This window comes from Alexandromys fortis, unplaced genomic scaffold (assembly GCF_014885135.2).
Source record: "Alexandromys fortis isolate MF-2015 unplaced genomic scaffold, M_Fortis_MF-2015_v1.1 scaffold_159, whole genome shotgun sequence".
NCBI lineage: Eukaryota > Metazoa > Chordata > Mammalia > Rodentia > Cricetidae > Alexandromys > Alexandromys fortis.
In genome coordinates this window covers 154466-177834 of record NW_026068031.1, presented here as the reverse complement: position 1 = coordinate 177834, position 23369 = coordinate 154466, and the positions used below count along the sequence as shown (strand labels likewise).

At 46.5% G+C, this 23369-nt stretch overlaps 1 protein-coding gene across 1 annotated transcript in view; it reads left to right on the top strand.

The window, feature by feature from the left end:
• The window catches only part of Map3k9 (mitogen-activated protein kinase kinase kinase 9), a 74744-nt gene that overhangs the window by 35637 nt on the left and 15738 nt on the right, over positions 1–23369 (top strand). Inside the window, 4 exon segments of the mRNA XM_050164639.1 lie at positions 8296–8476; positions 19345–19493; positions 20142–20317; positions 22069–22309. Coding sequence (XP_050020596.1) covers positions 8296–8476; positions 19345–19493; positions 20142–20317; positions 22069–22309 — 747 coding nt within the window.

Sequence of the window (23369 nt, the reverse complement as noted above, 5' to 3'; positions counted from 1 at the left end):
AGGAGAAGGAGAAGGAGAAGGAGAAGGAGAAGGAGAAGGAGAAGGAGAAGAAGAAGAAGAAGAAGAAGAAGAAGAAGAAGAAGAAGAAGAAGAAGAAGAAGAAGAAGAAGAAGAGAAAAAAGGATAAGAGAAACTGAGCTTAGCAATGCATGCCTGGAATCCCAGTACTCTGGAAGCAGAGGCAGACGTATAAGATCAAGGCCATCCTGGGCTACATAGTGAGTTAAAGGCCGGCCAGGGGTACATGGGATCTGCATAAGCAAAAGCAGAGGGAAAGATGGAGGACTGAAGCATATGTGTGGCTTACAGTAGACGGCAAAGGTCTCTGACTTCTTCCTGGCCAGTTGAACATCTTTATGAGTCCTAGTTCAATTTCTTCTTCAACACCCAGTGCTTAGCGTGGTATCTGATTCATAGGGGTTTTCAATGGGCAGACTTTTTTTCATGTAAAAAGGTTCTTATCAAAACTTATTATAGAATGTGACACAATACTTCAATAAGTGCACAGCTGAAGCATATGTTTCAGGTTGGTTCCTTTCACAGCAGCACAGAGGGACTCTGCAGATCTCTGTTCTGAGGTCTGGTTCCCTGGGATGTTCCCCCTGTTTAGACACGGGGTTTTAACCCATGTCTGTTGTGGTTTGGATGTGAAATGACCCTCGCAGGCTCATGCATTTGCACACTTGGTCCTCAGCTGGTGGTGCGGTTTGGGGAGGCTGTGGAGCCTTTTGGACGTGGAGTGTAAATGGCAGATACTGGACCGTGGGTTTGGGGCTAGAGGGTTATAGCCTACTCCTGGCTCCTGCCCCAGCTCTGCACTTCCTGAGTGCTGATCCTATGTAACCCATGCCTTGTCCTCCCACTGTGATGGACTGCATCCCCCAGCCACGAGCCAGAGTAAACCTTCTCCTCTGAAGTTGTTTCTGTCCAGTGTTCTGAGGCAGCAATGAGAAAAGTCATGACGCAGAAGATGGTCCCAAGAAACGAAGCTGTCGCCATGATGAGCCTGACTGTTTGGAACTCTGTAGGCTGTGGTGTCGCATGCAGAACCTAATGGGATATTCCCGTGGGAGCTCTGAAGACCAGAGTCGAGATACACATGTAGACAGCCGGCCACACTACTTTTGTGCCTAGCGTTTTTGTCAACATGACATGAGCTGGAGTCACTTTAGAAGAGGGAATGTCAGCTGAGAAAACTCTTCCATCGGATTGGCCTGTAGAGGGGCTGGCCGTATGGGTGGTGCCTTCCCTGGGGTGGTGGTCCTGGGTTATATAAGAAAGCAGGTTGAGTAAGTCGTGAGAATTGAGCCAGTAAGGAGCACCCCTCCATGGCCTCTGTTTCTGCCTCTAGAAACTGTGAGCTGTATGATGAAACCAACCCTTTGCTGCCCGTTTATCACAGCAGTAGAAAGCTAACAGGGCTGGTGCAGCATCTCTGTTCCGTTCACAACTCTGCCAGCTCGGGGTGTGGTCCTGGCTTGATGGTCCTCGATGGGAGCTGCCTTCCAGGCCACACAGTGTAGGGATGGATGAGGGCTGGGGCCAGAGGCCCTCAGGGCATGCCACTCATCACTCTACCGGCTGTCCTTGGGACAAGGAGACTGGGTTATGGTGTAAGTCACCATGGCCTTCTGGAACTGTGTCTAGGTGGATCCTGTTACAGTGTGGGGAGAGAGAACAACTGACCAGTGATGGGCCACAGCTTTCAGGCTCTTCCTGTCATTAATCCCAGTCCTTCCATGACAGGCTGCCAGGATCGCGAGTGGAGTGCCGCAGTCCGTTTCTGCTTTGTTTTCAGTTTGGCTTCGCTCGCTGCTGACTCTAACCTCCTGCTTTAAGCCTTACTTAGAGAGATCTCTCTCTCTCTCTCTCTCCCTCCCTCCCTCCCTCCCTCCCTCCCTCTCTCTCTCTCTCTCTCTCTCTCTCATTTGTTAGCACCCCTGGAGTTGGAGGCCTAGGGATGCCTGCATGGGTGGGAAAGGGCATCAGGCAGCTGTCTTAGAGGCTGGAATGTGCTGCCTTCTGTTTACCTAGGTTCTGTTAAACCATTGAAATGAATGGTCTCCCCCGAAGGGAGCAGCTGTATGTTTCTATACAAAGCATGGCTATTTCTGCTTCTGGTTTTCAAATGTGCATAGGTGGTGGTGTGTTGATGAAATGTAAATTCCCTTTAAGTGTTCTCTTAGGGCTGCCCACTATAGCACAGTGGTCTGGAGCCTTGATTGAGGACTCGGTGATGTCTGGCTTCTGCTTTTCTTGTGAACCAGCCTATTTGGATTCCAGGCTCCATATTTGACAGTAGGCTTAGTAATACACCTGCCTTCCTGTTGAGAAGATTAAAGATGATGATGGGTGTAAATCACTTAGTGCAGAACCGGGCACTAAGGCCTCCATAACCATCAGCTGTGCCTACATTTTCTCTTCTAAGTTAGTGGACACTAAGTAGCACTGTAAAGACATTTACTAAAGCAGAAAGGACATAGTTTTAAAAGTTAGAAATCATTAGTATAGCTTCTTAGGTGACTGATGGAGGCCTAGAACAAGTACTTATAGTCCTGAAGAAACAAGAGAAACATTCTGTGTTTGCTTGACACACACACACACACACACACACACAGTGAGGACACACATTTATCGAGTACCTCATGGTTCATGCAGGAGAGGCCATTGTGGTTCACCTTTGCTTTATCTGAGACCCAGAGACAGGCCATTGCATTAAGTTTTCTTGGCTGTACATTTGTCTGTTCATTTTGATTTCCTCTTTTCTCCGAAGAGGGGCAGGGTCTTTAGTGCCCCGAGTCTCCATTTTCTCCACTCCTCTGTAGGTCTGGATGCTTGTGGGGAAGCCCAGCTTTGTTGGCTGTGCAGGTGGAACTCAGGGAGACTCTGCTGACAGCATGAACCCAGCCAGGGCCCCAGCGATTGCTGGCATCTCCCTGCCATGCTCAGGCAGCACCACACCTCTGCCGAAGCCTGGAGTCAGGGAGTCTAGGCAGTGAATCATTTGCCAAGTAAGCAAGTCTGCTCTCCCTTGGCCATGCCTAAAGGGAAAGAGTGGGCAGAGGGCCAGACTGGGAGAGGCTGGGGGATATGCTCTGACTGTACTTTGTGCCTGCTAGTGGTCCCTGGCCAGGCTCTCCTGTTGGGCTCTTGCTGAGTCAGCGCAGAGGGGCTGCTCCATGTTAGCAGCTGCTCTGTGGGCACTCGCGGCTTCTGGCTGTGGCTGGGGTTCTGGATCGTTCCTCTTCTTCCTTGGAGGCATTGTAGTGCAGGAATGAAATCTCTCAAATGTCACTGTGGACACCCCGAAGGCCGCAGTGGCAAGAGCATGGGCTTTTTAACTTTTCCTCTGGGGCAGAGTCATCCCCTAACTCCCCCTTAACTGTGAGTTTTACCATTCTTATCTCAAGACAGTTGGCAGAACTTGTCTGAGTTCTGGGGAGACTGATGATGCGTTCAGGGAATTGCAGGCTTTGAGAGTGTCAGAGATAGAGAAATGGAGTCCTGGGGAGGATTTCACAGGGCTGGAGCTGGGACCCACATTCCTTGGGTCCATGTCTGTTGCTGTTTTCTTTTCCTGTCTTGCTATGGCTCTGGGGAGTTCTCCTTTAGGTAAAAGAGATGTTGACACTCTGATTTGTCTCCCTCCCGCCCACCCTCTCTTCCTCTCTCCTCCCTCTCCCTGTTTCTTCCTCTTCCTAAGGAAGACTTGTGCCCTTGTGAAGAGAATGGTACCGGAATCCTCTTGTACTCAGCCTCAACAGTTACCAGCTCATAGCTCTTCTTCCATCTGTCACCCCACTCATTCCCACCTATTATTATTTTGAAAGAAATCACCAACACCCCATCAGTTCCTGTGTAAATGTTTCAGTGTGTACGCCCTTTTGAAGACAAGCGCAGCTATGTGCTGAGTCGCATCAGAGAGCCCAGGATGAGTCTGACTCAGCAAAGTCCTCCAGAGACTAAAGCAGAGGCTGGAAAAACCCTTCGAGAAACTACAGTGGTAGAAAACAAACAAAAAGGCAGAGAGGAAACGTTAGACCCATCATACAGAAGCCCCTGCCACCCAGGAAGGAGGGTTTGTACTTCTCATTCCAGAAACAAATGAGAAAATGAGAAAGAACTTTTCCGACTTAGAAAACCATGATGGGAAATAAAAGCTCAATTGCAGGGCCAGGAAGTCAGAGTGATGTAGCCCAGAAAGAAAAGAACAGCAGAGAATATTTAAAAAAAAAAAAGTAGATGAGGAAAGAGAAGGAAATTGGGTGGCTTAGAGTTTGAAGGGGCTTGCCACTAAGACCTATGACCTGAGTTTGATCCCTGCAGCAGACCTGCAACTTGTACTCGCATGCTATAGCATGAGCGTTTCTACACATACATACAAACACACGCATGCATGCTCAGACGCATGTACACATGCACACACAAATAAATATATTTTCTTATTTTTAAGGCTGGAGAACTAGTCCATAAAGCCCATTGCCAAACTAATAGGTAGTGGTCGAGCCTTTGGGACATGAAGGCCCGCTGTCAGAAGTAAGTCGCAAAGGGCAGGATTTGAAAAAGTTGTAACTCAGACTGTGACATGGGAACCCACTACCATTCAGTCCTCCACAGTGAGCACCGTGCCATCACCACTGTGGTGGACTGAAGTCCTCTGAAACAGAGAACCTGAGTATATTTTTCCTCCTTAGGTTGATTCTGTTACTTGGCCAGAGGGTGCCGAAGTAACTGGTGCCGAAGTAACCATTGCAGGCCGTATCTCCAAATTATCCCTTCTTCTGTAGCCCACACCCCACATTGCATCAAGATATGCTGGTTACTGGGGGCCCCTGGCTAAGGCGTTACTTTCTCTGACTCTGCCCCCTTCTGCATAATCATCCCCCAATATGTTTCAACATTCACATGGGAAAGCAATAGTCAGAGAAAATGCACAGGTACTCCTCAGTCAGTTACTGGCCAGGCAGAGGGGAGTTCTTGCCAAGAGCCTGGCCCTGTGGTTGCTGGAGCAGGATATCATGGATTCTAGAAGAGAATGAAGCTTTTACCCTCTGGGAGTCACATTCCATGGCATTCTAGAGAAAAAGATGGTAGGCACTTACATGCCTCAGCAGGGAGTAGTTAGACTTACCGACTGTTGAATTGTGTGCAGTTGGTTTTGGCTGCTGAGGAAGTAGCAACGGGGTATCAGAAGAGATGAGTAGTCAGCCATAGCAGTGAGGAAATTGAGTTAAACCTTAAAGACAGCATTTCTCTCTGGATCACATGGCACAAAGGTGAAGGACAGTGCTGTGCAGTGAGAGGTGCGAATTCTGCCCCTGTCCCCAACCCTCATCAACTGCACACAGCTGGCCTAATCTTTTCACCTCTCTTTCGAATGGATGAAACAGAGAGTCATCCCCTACATCCTAGAGATGACTAGAGAACTCAGATGTTAGTAGGCAGCCATGTTCAGTTACTGAGCACGTGATCCCAAATGAGCAGCTGTCCTATTTACATACATCGCAGGAATTTATTACAATGGTGTATTCTTAAGCTATAATGTCACCAACCTTGAAAACAGTAAGTGAAATAAGACAGCATTCTGTTTCATGAACTATTCACAGTGGGTACGTCAAAAGCAGACCGGTGGTTTCTCATGGGAGGAGAGGCGAATGGGGAATATCTGCCTAGTGCTTGCAGGACTTCCTTTGGGGCAGTGAAAATAGAGCAGATAGAGGTGGCAGCTGTCAGTGCTGAAGGTGAGCGGCACTCCACTGGATGGTTGGCTGTACACTGCTTGATTTCATCTCTCATATTTCATCCCAGCTAACGGGGTGTCCATCAGCATGTGAGGTGTACAAGCGCCGGTGCTGAGTTAACTAAGTACGTGGGAGCCAGTGGCCTGCTACTGCCTGCTGAGCAGCAGACTGGTCTCAGATTATAGTCCCTGTCTGTGGATGACGGTAGGACCCTAGGCCATAGAGTCCAAACAGTGCGAGTATGAGGTGCGTGGGCAGTGGTGAGTAAGTGGAACTGACCTGTAGGTAGCTGGACTACTCCATGCAGGCAGACAATCCGTGGCTGATTCCTGCCCTGTCAATCTTACATGTCATTTAAGCCCTCAGATAGACTAATATCAAATGTCATCTCTCTCCCTGTTGTACCCTATCCCTGCCACTTAGGGCTCTGGGTGACTGGACCTTACTCTCTGTGTGTAGGGGAGGCACTCTCTGAGTTTCTTGTATCTGAGCTGCTTTGAGGATAGTTGGTGGCCAGTGGCCTCTGGAATGGGATTGGGAAATTCCCTTAGTGTCACTTGCCTGGCTTTTGAATGTCTGCTTTCCTGTGTTTTTTGCCTGGGAAGATTCTGGAAGGTCTGGTTTTTTTGTTTGTTTGTTTTTGTTTTTTTGTTTTGTTGTTGTTTTAACCACTAAATGTGGAGAGGAAGGTTTTTTCTTCTCTTGTTTTGTGTCTGCTCAAGCTCCTGGGTGGGGGAAGCGAGGGTGGGAAGGAATGTGTCTGGAGTAGAGAGGGTGTGGAGGAGGAGAGGGAGGCTTAGTCCATTAGGTCTAGGGTGGGGTTGTTTTCTTTTCAGCCTCCAGCTCTGCAGCTACTGGTAATCCTGCCATACTGCTGCTTTCCTGGGAAGCACAGAGGACCTGGAGCTCCTTGGCCCATAGCCCTTCAAGATGTGACAGTTCAGTGGGCTGGAGTAGGGGTAGAGAAGAGGGGTGTGGCTGTCTTGAAGCACCTCCTCCTATCCTTCAAATTGACCCAAGTATTGCATTCCTAGACTCTGTTCTTTAGCTATGGAGGGGTCTTTGCTGTCAGGGTCTGCAGTGAGAGTAAGACATCTCTGTACAGCCTACTTCAGAGGCCCTGCAGTTCATGGGGAATAGGAAACCTCTAAGCCAGCTTGGCACACTGGGCTAAGAGCTAACTTGTATCATTTTTACTGTTTTCCTCACTTAAAAATTAGTTGCTACACTGTCTCCAGCCTGTTTCTTCTTCACAGGGTAAAGAGGGAACCTTCCTTCTTGCTCTGAACTTCCACAAACTCAGATTCAGGCAAGGCTGTGTCCAGCTAAAGAAGCTGTGCTGACACAAAGCTTTTGAACCATGCCACTTGAGACAGGAGGCTTGTCCTGCACGCACCGGCACAGCTCCCTATCCCTACTGCTCAGAGTTTTACAGTGTGGCATCTTAGTCCATTATGTTTGGGGTGATTTTTAGTTAGCCTGTCTCCTACTGGGTTACGTTTATGGCTGGGACTACATATGGGTGAGGTGGCTATTTCAGCTGCCGTCCTAGGAGAGCCCGGCTGCCTCCCACACTGCAGTGCTTTGGAGTCATCCCTGCACCAGCTCCTCTTCCCTGAGCATGCTCACTGAGGATCTCATGAGTGTGTTTGTGTGCCTGCTTCTGGCCCGCCCCAGTTCTTCAGCCATTTCTCACTTGGTTGTGGGGGACCTGCCTGGATTATGAGAAAATCTCCAGGGTCCAACAGACAGGCTTTCTTCAGAGTGTCAGGGGTGCCCCACCCATAGCTTGTGGGCCTCATGTGTCTAAGGTAGCTATGAATGTGGCCCAACATAAAATGGCAAACTTATTTAAAACACACATTTTGGGGGTGGGGTAGGAGATGGGTTTTTTTTTTTTTTTTTTTGCAGTATTTATTTTGTAACTCAGTTGTAGGGTTCTTGAACATGAACTCTGTGGATGATGTAAGTGTCGCTGTGTCAGGAGGTAGGTGGGATGGGCTTGTGAGGGGGTCACAGATGCTGTCTAGACATTGTATCTGAAACATCTCTAGTCCCGGGGCCCGTGAGTGGGTATAATCTAGATGTGCTTTGATGCAGGAAGCCCAGGGGGCTGCTGCTCAGACGGGTTTTTGTGACTCACAGTTCTCCTGACACTCTGCGGCAGGAGGGCGGCCTCTCAAGTCGGGCCTGGTCTCCAGCCCTGGCCTGTGGCACAAAGACGGCAGTCCAGGCTGAGAGTACTCCTAAGCCCAAATGTACGTTTCGGAATTTGGGGTCCTTTTAGATCTGGAGGAACCTTTGTAGATTTCACCTCTAAGCAGTTTTTGGATAAGGGATGTTCAGCTTGGAATGCCTGCATTGTGGGGACTTGAGATGATGCCAACAATAATCCATGGTGCAGAATGAATGTGTTGTGGGTGGTTGTGAAATGGTGTTTCTGCCGCCAGGGCACCACGGCAGGACAGTGGCGCCTGCAGGAGGGGGCAGGTGGATGGCAGAGACCCTGCAATTCAGGCTTATCCGTTTTCTTTTGTGTTGCTGTCTTCGTCAGTTCTGATCCTGCAGAAAGTGGAGAATGGAGATCTGAGTAACAAGATTCTGAAGATCACTGACTTCGGGCTGGCTCGGGAATGGCACCGGACCACCAAGATGAGCGCGGCAGGGACGTACGCTTGGATGGCACCCGAGGTCATCCGTGCTTCCATGTTTTCCAAAGGCAGTGACGTGTGGAGGTAAGATCCAGAGGTGCAGCCCAGGTCTGTGTGACCTGCGGACACCCCAGGTCAGTCTGTGTGAGCTCTCAGAGGGACCTCTACTGAATCCTGTGTGGCTAAGGGATGCTGCGGCAATTATGTCATCTCTGCAGGCACTTCATGTGGTAGGTCACTCCTCAGGAAAGAGCAGCAGAGTCCAGGGGCACCATGTACTTCTGTCTCTGACTGAAGGGTGGGAAGTCACCCTACACCAAGCAGTAACTTTGGCCCTGCCACGTTGCTGGGCTTCAGCAGCTGCTACTGTGAGACTCCGGGTGGACTTAACCTGTTGTCCTCCCTGTATGCTCCTGAGTCACTTGATGACTTGGAAATGGTCCCTTCCAGCTATCTAGTTGTTCTTTTACGCAGGGCTCTGTGTGTTGGACATTTATCTAGAAATGGGAATAGATGGGTCCCCAGCAGACCCTAAGAGCTGTGGAGTTACAGATTAGACGTGGCTAGCAATCTCTACTAGCAAGTGTCAATCCAAGAGGTCACAAGGACATAGAATTTAAAAAAAAAAATCATGTTGCCATTGAGGAAGGATAAGTTACCATCAGATAGATGTCCTATACAAGAAAAGACTGTGGGTGATAAGTGCACCTCAGTCTAGGATCAGTGCTTCCTGGCATGTGGCAGTGAGCATGTGTGCATGTGTGCGTGCTTCTGTATATATGTATTTCCTTTAACTGCTTTGAGATAGTCATAGATCATAAAGCACACCCTTTGCAGTATGTAGGTCAGAACTTTTTAGCATTTATAAAGCTGACTTCAAGACTGGGATGCAGTTCAGTAGATAGATGAGTGTGCACAGTACTAGTGTGCTCGAGACCCTGGATTTGATCTCCAGCCCCAGAGAACTGGGAGTGGTGGTGTGGGTATGTAATCCCAGTACTCCAGAGGTGGAGGCGGGTGGATCATAGACGAGGCCAGCCTGGGATAGGTGAGACCCTGTCTCATCAAAACAACAAAGACCCAAGGAAACCTAAACAAGCTTAAATACATGACTAAACTGAGCGTCACTCGCCACTGTTACCTGCTTCCTAAGCCGCTATACCACGTTTCCACCCACCAGATGAGTTAAAGCAACAGAGATTTGCTCTTTCATAGCTCTGGAGGCCACAGTTTAAAATAAGTACAGCAGGGCCCCATCCTAAAGATCCCAAAAAAGACCCCCATCCACTTACGGATTCTCAGTTCAAGAACATCAACAGATATTGTTAGGGCCACCATCCCACCCACTGTGATCGCTGTTTCCCAGATTGTTCTAAACCTCAGAGAGACCCCATGCCTTCTGCCTGTCATACTTCCTCCCCGTCTGACCTGTTGCTGTCTCTGGATTAGCCTCATCGCCATTTCCCATCAGTGGAATCACACAATGTGTGTTCTTCTGTCACTTACTTCTTAGATGTAATGTGTTCACACAAGTTCAGCCATGTTGTAGCTTCATTGCACATTCTTTCCTTTTATGGCTTTTTAGTATTCCATGATATAGTTTGTTCATTCATTACGTGATAGAGAGTGAGTTTTCTCTTTGGGGATGTTATGAATAAGACTGCCGTGGACATGGACACACACATTCTGTTGTGACTGCATGTTTTCTGCTGACTTGGGCCTGTGCCTTCATACCATTAAGTATATGTGTTAACCTTTTGAGGGCCTAGCGCACTGTTTCATGCACAGATGCTCCATTTAAATGCCATGGGTCCACTCCACTAACTCCTCTATCTCAAGCGTCTACTCTTGGTGCTGTTGTTATGGTTATAGCCATCCTAGTCTGTGAAGCAGGATTTTACTGGGGTTTTTGTTTGTTTGTTTTTAGAGACAGGGTTTCCCTGTGTAGCCCTGGCTGTCCTGGAACTCACTCTGTAGACCAGGCTTGCCTCTCCCTCCCTTGTACTGGGATTATAGGTGTATGCCACCACTGCCTGGCTCTTCACTGTATTTTTTTTTAATTTTATTGATTTTTATTGAGCTCTACATTTTTCTCTGCTCTCCTCCCTGCCTCTCCCCTCCCCTTCAACCCACTCCCAAGGTCCCCATGCTCCCAATTTACTTAGGAGATCTTATCTTTTTCTACTTCCCATGTAGATTAGATCTATGTATGTTTCTCTTAGGGTCCTCATTGTTGTCTAGGTTCTCTAGGATTGTGATTTGTAGGCTTATTTTCTTTATGTTTAAAAACCACTTATGAGTGAGTACATATGATAATTGACTTTCTGGGCTGGGTTACCTTACTCAAAATAATGTTTTTTAGCTCATCCATTTGCCTGCAAATTTCAAGATGTCATTATTATTTTCTGCTGTCCATTGTATAAATGTACTACATTTTCCTTATCCATTCTTTGGTCGAGGGGCATTTAGGTTGTTTCCAGGTTCTGGCTATGACAAGCAGTGCTGCTATGAACATAGTTGAGCACATGTCCTTGTGGCACAATTGAGTATCCTTTTGATATATACACAAAACTGGTATTACTGGGTCTTTAGGTAGGTGATTTCCTAATTTTCTGAGAAATTGCCACACTGACATCCAAGGGGGTTGTACCAGCTTGCACTCCCACCAGTAATGCAGAAGTGTTCCCTTTACCCCCACAACCTTTCCAGCATAAGTTGTCATCAGTGTTTTTGATCTTGGTCATTCTTATAGGTGTAAGATGCAATCTCAGAATTGTTTTGATTTGCATTTCTCTGATGATTAAGGATGTTGAACATTTCCTTAAGTGTCTTTCAGCCATTTTAGATTCCTCTGTTGAGAGTTCTCTGTTTAGGTTTGTACTTCATTTTATTTTAGTTGGATTATTTTTTCTTTTGATGACCAATATATATGTTTATATATCTGTCTGATGTGGGGTTAGTGAATATCTTTTCACATTCTGTGGGCTGTTGTTTTGTCTTGTTGATCGTGTCCTTTGCTTTGCAGAAGCTTTTCAGTTTCTTTTTCTTTTTTCTTTTCTTTTCTTTTTTCTTTTTTCTTTTTTTTTTTTTTTTGAGACAGGGTTTCTCTGTAGCTTTGGAGCCTGTCCTGGAACTAGCTCTTGTAGACCAGGTTGGCCACAAACTCACAGAGATCTGCCTGTCTCTGCCTCTGTGTCCCCAGTGCTGGGATTAAAAGCGTGCATCACTACTGATCGGCTTGCTTTTCAGTTTCAGGAGATCCCATTTATTGATTGTTTCTCTCAGTCTTTACAGTATTTTTAATGTGCATTTTCTGAATGACTCTCAAAGTTGAGTCTCTCTTGTGTTCATTGGGCATTGTGTATCTCCTCAGGAGATGTGTCTGTTCAACTCTTTTGCCAGTTAAAAACTGGCTTGTCTTTTGGGTTGTTTCTTTTTTAGTTTTAAAATAGTTTATTATTGCATGTATTTTAACATGTTTTAATTTTTTTCCATTCTATGTCTTTTGGATAATTGTTGGTAGTGTACTCTGAAGCCCAAGTGTTTCTTTATTTTTTCTTATAGCCTGACTTTGTTGTCATCCTAAGAAGCATTGCCTCAGCCAAGGCTGTGAAGATTCCTAGCTCTGTTTTCTTCTGAGAATTTTATAATCTTGGTTCTTACCCTGGGGCTTCTGATCCATGTTGACTTGATTTTCATGTGGTATGAGGTGGAGGCCTGTTGGTTGGGCACCATTTGTTGGAGGTTTCTATCCTGCCCAGTCCTTGTTCTGCCTGGTTCCAGCTGTTGTTAAGTCCCAAAGAAATTATATAGTGGTCTACATTAATCATAAACTGATTGGCCCATCAGCTCAGGCTTCTTATTTACTCTTATAACTTACATTAGTCCATTATTCTTATCTGTGTTAGCCACATGGCTCAGTACCTTTTTCAGCAGCGTAGTCACATTTTGCTTCTTCTGTGTCTGGTCAGGACTGCAGAGGGAGCTTCCCTCTTTCCAGAATTCTCCTGTTCTCATTGACCCACCTCTACTTCCTGTCTGGTTGTTCTGCCTATACTTCCTGCCTGGCTTCTGGCCAATTAGTGTTTGTTTAAAACATAATTGACAGAATATAGACAATTGTCCTGCACCAGAGGTCAAACTTTATATTTTCATATCTGCTCACTGTGCCAGGACCTCGCGTTGAAGAGACTACCCTTCCCATTGAAACACTTGGTCATCTCTACCAGAAACATCCCAGGAGAATTGTGAGGGCTTGTTCCTGGGTTCACAGTTCTGTTAGCGTGTCTGTGTCTGCACGTTAATATGCAACTTGGTAGTAAGTTTTGAAGTTTAGGATATGAGTGCCCTCCAATTTTGCCTTTTCAGAATTGTTTTGGTCATTCTGAATCCACTGCAGTTCTTTATAAATCTTAGTATCATTTTGTTAATTTTGTAAAATAAGCAATTGTGATTTTGTTTTAAAGAATGGCCTCGTATAGCTCCAGCTCACTTCAGATTAGATATATAGGCAAAATGCTCTTGAATGCCTGCTCCTTCTGCTTTTGTATCCCCAAGTACTGGGATTATAGGTGCCATCACCTCGGCTGATACCTAGGATTTTCAGAGGGATTGTGTTTAGTCTGTGAGTTATTTGGGGGACTATGGACATCATAGACATAGTGTTTTTCAATCCATAAATGTGAGATTTCTGATTTGTTTAATTTCTTTCAGAGTTATTTAGTACTTTGTATGTCCGTTCTCATCTGGCCCTATGTTAGCTACAGAGTGAACTACCTACTTGGGAGTGTTTTTTCTCCTTGTAAAATATCTGACCTGATAGTCAACTGCTGTAGACCTCTAAAAATAGCAGTCTCATTGCGGCTTAACACTTGGAGTGTTAAGTGGTAAGACTAATACTAATTAATCCTCGTTGATATATTAATTAACCTATTATCACAAGGAGACCCATTGATATGGACGCTTACTTAAGCAAAGTGTATTTCTGCTTCAAGGAGTAGTTCAGGCGGCCCAGGCTGGCAGGACGCCTGTGCCCTATGAGACCCAGGTTCTCCAGGTTCCCTTCCTGTCCTTGTCCCAATGGTTTGGTCTGAGCTGTGGTTCCTTCTGTATTATAGTCTGCAGGAAAGGAGGCCAAGCTTATCCATGGCCAGAGACTTGCCTTTGATGTGGAGGTAGTTTGTGTGTTGTACACAGCCCCTCAATCCCATTGTCTGTGCTCTCGCACACAGCCCCTGTGTCCCATTGGTTGCACTCTCTTGTACACAGCCCCTCCATCCAATTGTCTGTGCTCTCTTGTACTCAGCCCTTCCTCCCATTGCCTACGCTCTCTTGCACACAGCCTCTGTGTCCCGTTGCCTGTGCTCTCTTATCTGGCTGGCTATGAAGAGACCAAATGCACCTTCAGCTACTGTGTGTCCAGCTAAAGCTCTCTCAGGAACAGGGACCCCTCAGTCCCAGCCACTGGGCACTCTCTCTTTCCCTTACCCCTTCACAGGATAACATGCTATTCTCTTGTCTCACTTCTCTCGGGGTTTGTGCTTTACTCAGTCGCTCTGCTGCTGTGATGTGGACAGCCTCTCACCAGCTTCTGTGCCTGTTCTTAGTGGAAAGGGAGTGTGAACACCTAACTGAGGGTCTTATGGTGACAGTCAGTAAAGGACAGGGCTACTACAGGGGATTGTGTTTCATGAGGGAATAGGCCAAACTCTTTCAACTTTTACCAAACCCCATGTTACAGGATTTGAGCCTTATTCCTAACATCACTGCTGTTGAAAGCCACTTGCAGGAGCTGTTGTGAGAGGCATCCGGTGAAATCGTTCAGTTCTCTAACAGGACCAGCTTAGCGGTGAACTGCAGATGAGCGGAAAACATCTTCAGGGAAAACACCTTGAGTATTGTCACATGGTCTGCCAGTATCTCAGATGGGGTTTCTGTTGCTGCGATGAAGCAAAGAGCAACTTGGAAAGGAACGGGTTTGTTCAGCTTATGCTTCCTCAACACTATTCATCCTGGAAGGGAACCAGGACAGGAATTCAAACAGGGCAGGAACCTGGAGGCAGGAACTGATGCAGAGGCCATGGAGGAGGGCTGCTCATTGACTTGCTCTTCATGGCTTGCTCAGATAGAACCCAGAACCACCTGCCCAGGGGTGGCACCACCCACAATGGGCTGGGCCCTTCCCCATCAGTTACTAATTAAGAAATGCCCTATAGGCTTCCCTATAACCTGATCTTATGGAGGCTTTTTCTCAATTGAGGTTTCTTCCTGCACATAATTCTAACTTGTATCAAGTTGACATAAAACTAGCCAGCACAACCAGTGACTCTAGCTTAGATTGTTCTCAGGGAGGCTGGAGAAATGTCTCAGTACATACTGGCCAGGCATAGTGGAGCACACCTTTAGTCCCAGCATTTGGGAAGCAGAGGTGGATGGATCTCATCTCTGAGTTCGAGGCCAGCCTGGTCTACAGAGCTAATTCCAAAATGGCCAAATCAATATAGAAAAACCCTGTCTTGAAAAACTTACAAAAAAAAGTACATACTGTTCTTGCAGAAGATCCAAGTTTAGTTTACAGCACACAACTTACAACTGCCAGTAACTCTACCTGGAGAGGATCCAGTGCTCTCCTGGTCTCTGGAGACACTTGCACTCACAAGTGTACATATGCTTCCCCCATAATTAAAAAATATTAAGTAAATTTTTAAAAATTTACCTAGGACATAAGCCCTTGTTCCAGTCTGGATGACTGCATGGAAACATAGTATGCCTGCTTCTTCCCAGTGTTCTCCTATGCTGTGAGATTTTCTTGAAGATATGGTCTACTGACTCCTTTATATGGGCCTTCACCCCTCTCCCCTCAAGCATACTCTGAATGACTTCAGACAATCTCTCATGTTTACCAGAGGAAATACCTGTTCATCGCTATCCACACAGCAACGCTTAGATACTGGAAACATGTCACCAACTCTGCACTCTTGTTCCTGTGCTTTGAGCAACCTCTTCCATATTGATTGGCCTACCGCGGCTCAGATCCAGCAGGGGTCCCAGTGAGGATGGACATGGATGAACTTGTAGAAAGCTGGTTCTAAACTGATTTGTGATTCTTTTACAAGTGCCATTTATTGAATTTTTACTGTGCACCATCCTCCCTCTCCTCAGCTCTTAAGCTTCCAGGTGGAGCAGCTCACAGATGATAGCCCCGTAGGGTAGACGTCCCTCGCTGATGCTGAGGAGGGTAGAACCCTGACTTCTCCCTCCCTCTTACTGGTGGCCTGGACTTCTTCATAGGCTACCTAGAAGGCCTAGAGGGAAACCACCAGAGGAGGGATGCCAGGACACAAACCAGGCATGCTTATGCCTTTGAAACACTCTGTATTTAGGGCTCAGACACTAATCATCTTTGCCTGGATGGAGGACAGGGGTCAGTGGGTATATGGTCATTGTTTTTTGTTTAAAAATTGTTGTTGTTGTTGTTGTATGTGTGTGTGTGTGTGTGTGTGTGTAGAAATGGGTTTTTATACTAAAATGGGCATTTAAACTGAAGGTGGGAATAGCTCTAACCTAGGAATCTGGCCAGGGCTACTGAGGGCTCTTTGAGGTTGCTTGCTAAAAGCTTCCAAGTGTGACTATACAAGTCATACTCAAGGTTTGGTAGATGTTTAGTTTTTCTTTATTTCCCACCCCATCCTGTTCCCCCCTCATTTCCTGTCCTCATACTAAGGCTGGAAGCTGTGGTCTATACATTAGACAGATACTCTACCACTGAACCACATCCTCAGCTCTAATAGTGTAATTCTTGATGGCGTTCAGGGGTTGTGGTGGCACACCCACCATGCTTGCACTCATTCCCATCTTTGCCTAATAGCTCATATGGCTTTTTTTTTTTTTAAGAATTTCATACACAAGAACTATAGGTACATCATTTTCACTCCTCCCTCTCTCCCCTCTCACTCCTCCCCCGTCCCTCCTACTCCCTCTCAAATTTATGACCTCTTTTTAAATTATTATTGTTTTATACACACACAGCCTCCCGAGTCCATTTAGTTGCATATATATATATATATATATATATATACACACACATACATGTTTTTAGGGCTGACCGCTTGGATAACCTGTCTGGGGGCTCGTCCCTGAAGAAAACCAATTCTCCCTTGTTCAGTGGACATTGGCTGTAGCTCTTCATCTAGGAGTGGGGCACCATAAGGTTTTCCCACCCACTTCAACACGTCACTGTATTATTATGTATGTCTTGTTTAGGCAACCATATTGCTGAGATTTCACAGCTGTGACTTCCCTACTATGTTTAGAATGCACCATCTAGCAGCAGGTTTCCTGGCCCTCTGACTTTAGAATTTTCTGCTTCTTCTTTCACAATTTTCTGTGTGTCTTAGGTGTAGGGGTTGTGCTGGAGATGTGCCCCTTGGGGTTGAACACCCCATAGTCACTTTCTCTGTATTTTGACCAGTCTGTAATAGTCACCATCTATTGCAAACAGATCCTGTGCTGAGAGGTGAGAGCTGCAGTTCTGTGTCTATAGACACCTTTGCCTGAGCGAGAGGCCCTGAGAACTCAAGGATTAAACGCTATTCGTAGTATTCCCACTCTTTAGGAATCGTGGACCGGCAAACAGACAGCTACACTGCATGGTGGTTAGAACACAGGATGTCGTGTCTGATGTTCTCATGAGCTGCCAACTAAACTTTAACTCCTGTAGAGACAAGTCTTACAACTGGCCATTTCCTGTCGAGATTCGTAACGAGAGTGGCAGTATCTGGAAGTCTTAACAGAGTAAAGCCAGGATGGCTGGCCCACCCCAAGGAGCCATTTGTAGGCCTGGTACATAGGCTGCTGCATTGTTGGAGTCACGCTAGACCATCTGGAATGATTGTGAGCAAACTGAGCACAGTCGTCTTCACGGCTGCCCCTTCTTATGCTCGGAGCACTGACTTTCCCCTTTCACTCAGCCACCAGGAATTCGCTCAAAGGTCCTTTGCTTTTCCCACGCTGATCTGATGTAAGGGTTTCTTCTTTGTGCCCTCGTATATCTGTTGTGGCTTATCTCTGTCTCCTATCCTGACTTTGCTTTTTCTGTGCCTCTTACTCGTTTCTGTGTGGAAGATCTATGTCTTTTACCCTGTTTTTTAGTGTCTGGAGCTGGGCATTTATAGAAACCACTAAGCCCATCTAAGACTTCACTTTCTTCACTTGCCAAGCAGTGCTCCCACTTGCCTGCTTCCTCCCACAGATTCAGGATGATGCTGTAAAATGCCATACTACCTGCACACACAAAGTGTCATGAAGGGCGCCGGGCACGGTGGCTCACGCCCTTAATCCCAGCACTCAGGAGGCAGAGGCAGGCAGATTTCTGAGTTTGAGGCCAGCCTGGCGTACAGAGCAAGTTCCAGGAAAATCCAGGGCTACACAGAGAAAACAAGCAAAGAAGCAACAAACAAAATACAAAGTATGGTAGGTTTGGCGGAGGGGCACAGTGTCAGAGTACTTGTCTAGCATATGCATAAAAATATGAAGGAAAATAAGAGTCTAGTGTGTTGGCACACACCTGTAATCCTAGGACTCGGAAGGCTGGGGCGGGATAGAAAGTGTGAAACAGCCTACGTAGCAAGGTCCTTTAAACAAACAAGGTGTCCTGATAAATGCATACTGGATTGATAATTATCCTCATTATCATTTTGCCTTTACAAAAATTTTAAATTAGACTTATTTTATATGTGTGAGTGTTTTGTATGTATGTATGTATATGTGTGTACTATGTGCATGCCTGGTGCTATTGAATTGAGAAGGGGGTGTCGGATCCTCTGGAACTGGAGTTAAGGATGGTTATTAGCCACCCTATAGGTGATGGCACTGAATCTGAATCCTATGCAAGAGTAACAAGAAATCCCTCTAGATCCATCATAATCATCACGGTTTAGTTAATGCGGCCTTTGTGGCGGCTGCACACCGCTGAGGAGCGTTATAATATGTGTGAGGTTGGAGTGGCAAGTGGAGCCTGCCTTCTGGTGTCCGTAGCCTTATTTTCCCGTCCTCACTTATTCTTGGAAGGACTGAGTGCTGCTGTGTGGTTTTGCCTGGTTTTGATTGGGGATCTGTCCACTAAGCCTTCCTTTGTGCCTGTCTCCACATTCCTCTGAACTTACTAGGTCAGGAGACACTGAAGTTCCCACAGCTACTGTGCTGCTCTGCCCTGCTGACCCAGTCTACCCCGAGGAACTTTATCCCCAGAACTAGACAGAGGCTTCTGTGAAGGTCCTGCTTACACTGTTCTAGAGTCAGAAATGTGTATAACCTAGTGGTTATAACATCCAAAGAAATCTTTTGCAGGAGCAAAAAATCCATGTTAAATAGATGCTCATTGGTTTTCTAAAGCTTAAAAACTGTATCTGTGGCAGAAGTTGTCTAAAAACAGAAAGGTTCTGTTTGGGAGAGTCTCTTCTAAACAGTCTGTCATAGTGGTGCACGCCTATAATCCTAGGCCTCAGGAGGCTGAGACAGGAGGATTAGGAGTTCCAGGCCAAGGCTAAGCTACATAGTGAGACCTTGTTTTAAAACAATAAAATTTCTGTAGCCATTGAGTATTTATTTAAGGTCTTAAAGATGCATTTGATTTTATGAAACTTGTGAGACTAATAGTGTTATTTGATCTCTACAGAGGAGGGATTAGGGGCTCAGAGCAATGTAGTGATTTGCCCAGTGGATTCATAGGCAGGGAGATAGAACAACACTTTAAACCAGGTGTACCTGGCTCCAGAGTCTTTACTTCTACCTAGTAGGCTTTGTGACTTCCCTTTATGTTAGTGTTTCTATTTCATTCATCTTCCTCTGGGTTGAGGGTGACGTGGGATGCCTGCAAAAAACCTTTGTAGCTATTTTGGTGAGCCAGTAGCTGTTATTTCTTACATAGTTTCTGCCTTGTTCTTTTTCCCCAGCTATGGAGTGCTGCTTTGGGAACTGCTGACTGGCGAGGTGCCCTTTCGAGGCATTGATGGCTTAGCAGTGGCCTATGGAGTGGCCATGAATAAACTCGCCCTTCCTATCCCTTCTACATGTCCAGAACCCTTTGCCAAACTCATGGAAGGTGAGTAACTCCTGGCCCGAGGAAAATCGGTGACTGTGTACCTTCTTTACACGGCACGAAGATGGTGTTTCCTAGTGCCACGAGGTCTGCTGCAGAAGGGGAGATGAAATATGAGCCGCCCAGGGGAGGAGTTGGGAGCGCTGTTTCTAGACAGCGGCCCCGCCCCGCCAAAGCAGGTTCATTTCTGCAGTGACTATAGAAATTAGTAACTCAAACCTGCTATCTTGCATTCCAGTATCTTATTATGTAATACCAAGTAAGCTACAGTGGCATTTGTTCCCAGACCCGAGTCTCTTGTGTGTAGACCGGAAGGTCATCTGGGAAGAAAGGGACTCTAAAATCACGGAGAGAAACAGAACTCTGTGAGAAATGCAGAGCCAAGCAAACTGCAGAGGGAAAGGCCTACCGTGCTGGTGGCCAGGCAGCGACTGGGTGGAGTTCACTCTTCTGACTCACCTTGATGCTTTTCTCGGGGCTGGTAGCTTGTGTGTGTGTGGGAGATTGGGGCATAGTCACCCCAGTGCACTTGTAAGTGGTGAGGTAGCGTCAGTGTCAGGCACCAGAAGCTTTGTCTCGCTTTCCATGTGCTTACTCAGCAGAGTGTACAACATAGCACCTTTGACCTCCACTTTCCCCTCTTCCATTCAGACTGCTGGAATCCTGACCCCCACTCACGTCCATCTTTCACCAGTATCCTGGACCAGCTCACGACCATAGAAGAGTCTGGTTTCTTCGAGATGCCCAAGGACTCCTTCCACTGCCTGCAGGATGACTGGAAACAGGAGATTCAGGAAATGTTTGACCAACTCAGGGCCAAAGAAAAGGTAGAGAAGAGGAAAAGGCATGCCTTGTCTTAGCAGAGATGCTTCCTGGGGGTTGTGGACTCAGTGTATCCAACCACTGACACCGATTGGGATTCCTGCCTCCTCGGGGTCGGCTTGATTGTCCACAGCCCAGGAGCAGCTGTGGGCAGCTGCCAGCAAGTGTTTCCTCCTGCTGCCTCAAAATGGACAGTTCTGGAAGGGTATCCAGGTTCCACAGGGGACTTGTAGAGGGAGGACCGTTTCATAGAGGGGTACATCAGCACTTCAAGTCGCTAGCAGAACATCTTGCTGTTGTCTTTTGGAGTCAGTGAGAAAGAGGATAGGAGCCTGAAACTAGAATTTTTTGTGTTTTTCTGGAAAGGGTTCCCAGCTGAAATGATCTCGGGAACTTTGGCACCTCTTGATTGCTGGAGTCTGCTTCTGGGTTTGGTGGTCATTCCTCCAGTGGCCCCTCTCTTTTCTTGTGCTATGACCCTAGCAGTCAGTATCCACATGGCTGAGACTGGTTACGTAGAGTTATATGTCCTGTGCTGTCTGGAAGGGGCTGGATTCAGAGGCCTGAATGTGGTTGTGTTATAGTCTTGGCTAATTTCCTTTTTTTTCTGCTCACTCTGTACTGTGGAAATTTGGGGGAGTTAATAGCGTTGTGATAAGTTGGCACACGCCTGTAATCTCAGCCCTCAGGAGGCTGAGGGAGGAGGGTTGTAAATTTGAGACCAAACTGTAATACATTGTAAGTTCTAGACCAGCCAGGGCTATCAAGTGATTTCAAGACTAGCCTAGGCTAAAACTTGGTTTCAGGGACTAAATGAATAACTAAATAGCAATGTGATAATAATAGAAGCTAATTTTGTTTCTCACTTTGTTTTTGCTTGATTGTTAGATTGCTGAATCACCGAGTCATGGCCACCTCTGTCTGTTTTTGGATTGATAAAATCATAACACAATTTATAAGTGACACGCGCCAACAGGAAAAGTGAAAATTGTCAATAAGTAGTTACAATAATCCTCCCTGCCCCACCCCATTTGTGGTTTTGCTTTCTGTGGCTTGATTTACCACTGTCAGCCACTGTCCAAAGTATTAAATAGAACATTCCAGAGGTAAACAGTTTCATGTTTTAAATCGCATTCTTTTCTAAGCGTCACGATCCAGTCTTGCTCTGCCCTTCCTGGGAGCGGTCATCTTCCTGACACTGCACACTGCCCGAGCTAGACAGCACAGTGGTCTTGGGTTTCTTGTTGGTTATTGTCATATGGAAGTTTTGAGTTCAGGCGGCCCTGGTTTTATTTAATAATGGTTTCAAAGGACAAGAGTGGTCACACCCGTGATTTTAGTGTAATATGTTGTTATCATTATACTCTATTAATATTGGCTGCCAATCTCTTAACGATGCCTAATTTATAGGTTAAATTTTATGATGGAGGTATTTATTTTAGAGGAAGACACATAGAACATAGAGTTGAGAAGAATCTGTGTTTTCAAGCATTCCCTGTGGTCTTGGACATACTCCCCAGGGATAAGGAGGCACTACTGTTCAAGGAAGGGGCAGCCGGTCTCCAGGCTTGCTCCGTGGCATTAGCCTCTCTGCTGTATTCACAGGCTCTTCAGTGTATTCAGTATGGCTGTGCTGCACTTCCTTTCACTAGGGCTTGCATGTGTTCAATTACCACCAGCTGCTGAGCACCCTCTCTCTCCTGTGGTGTCTCATTCCCTGAGACGCACTCTTCTCTCTGCTGGTTCCCCTTGGTAGGAGCTCCGTACCTGGGAGGAGGAGCTGACCCGGGCTGCGCTCCAGCAGAAGAACCAGGAGGAGCTGCTGCGACGCAGGGAGCAGGAGCTGGCTGAGCGGGAGATTGACATCCTGGAACGAGAGCTCAACATCATCATCCACCAGCTGTGCCAGGAGAAGCCCCGGGTGAAGAAACGCAAGGGCAAGTTCAGGAAGAGCCGACTGAAGCTCAAGGATGGAAACCGCATCAGCCTCCCCTCCGGTGGGTGGCAGCCAGAGAGTGGGGCTGGGGGGGGGGGTGGCGCTGTGTGGCAGGGGTTTGTGGGAGTTAGACTGTGTTTGAAGCACAGACCGTGACTCTCAGAGTAAAACCTGTTGGAACGGGCCGTCTTGCTCAGTGGAGGACAGGTTTCTTGGGGAACTGTTCATTGTGAGTGACTGCAGAGCACATAGCGATGACAGACACACTAGACCCAAGCCGTTCAAAGCATGGCAGATCATGAAAGCACACTTCACTGTAGGCAAAAGCTGGAGGGTGAGGGAATTCTGGGTATGCACATATCTTAATCCTGCAAAGCTGCGCATCTCAAATTTCTTTTCATAATTAGCCCTCAGTGCACTTAACATTAGGCAAAAATACAAAAATTCATATTATAAGATTTATGTATCGCTTCTCAGAAGTACATTCATAAAGGTACACATTTGGTAATGTTACCTGGGGGAAATGCAAAGAAATAGGAAATTGGATTAGAATCTTGGTGGAGGGTAATGTGCCCAAGGGGGCAGGTGAGTATTTCTATAGATTAAAACAGTTCTCTATGTGCTAAGTCTGTAAGGCCTTGGGTAGCAAGTTTATTAGAACTGTAAGGAAGCAAAGAAAAATGGCATAGTCCGAGGGGCTCTGGGTGGTGTTTAAGCTTTGGAATGATAACTTAAATAAACACAGACCAAGGGAATTAAAGTCATCTGACTGAGAGAATATGCTCATGGGAGTGTACATTGCTGTTGTCATACATGATGTGTTTTTGTTTTGTTGTTGTAGTTTTGTTTGGTTTTGTTTTTTGGTTTTGCAAGTAGTTAGGTGCCTCTGGAACCTCTAGGCTGTGCTAGGACACTGCTGTACACTAGCAATGCGGATATGAAGCTCCCATCCGCAGGAAGAGTTTAGCCTAGTGGGCAGACCCCAGTGCTTCTCTGTTAGATGAAGAGGCTGAAATTCAGTACCTAAGAGCTGAAAGTTTCAAAGTTGTTTCATGTTCTTCAAAAGTATCAAAACTGCCTTTGAGCTGTGTGAGAATTAGAGTCATTTCCCCGTTTCTGTT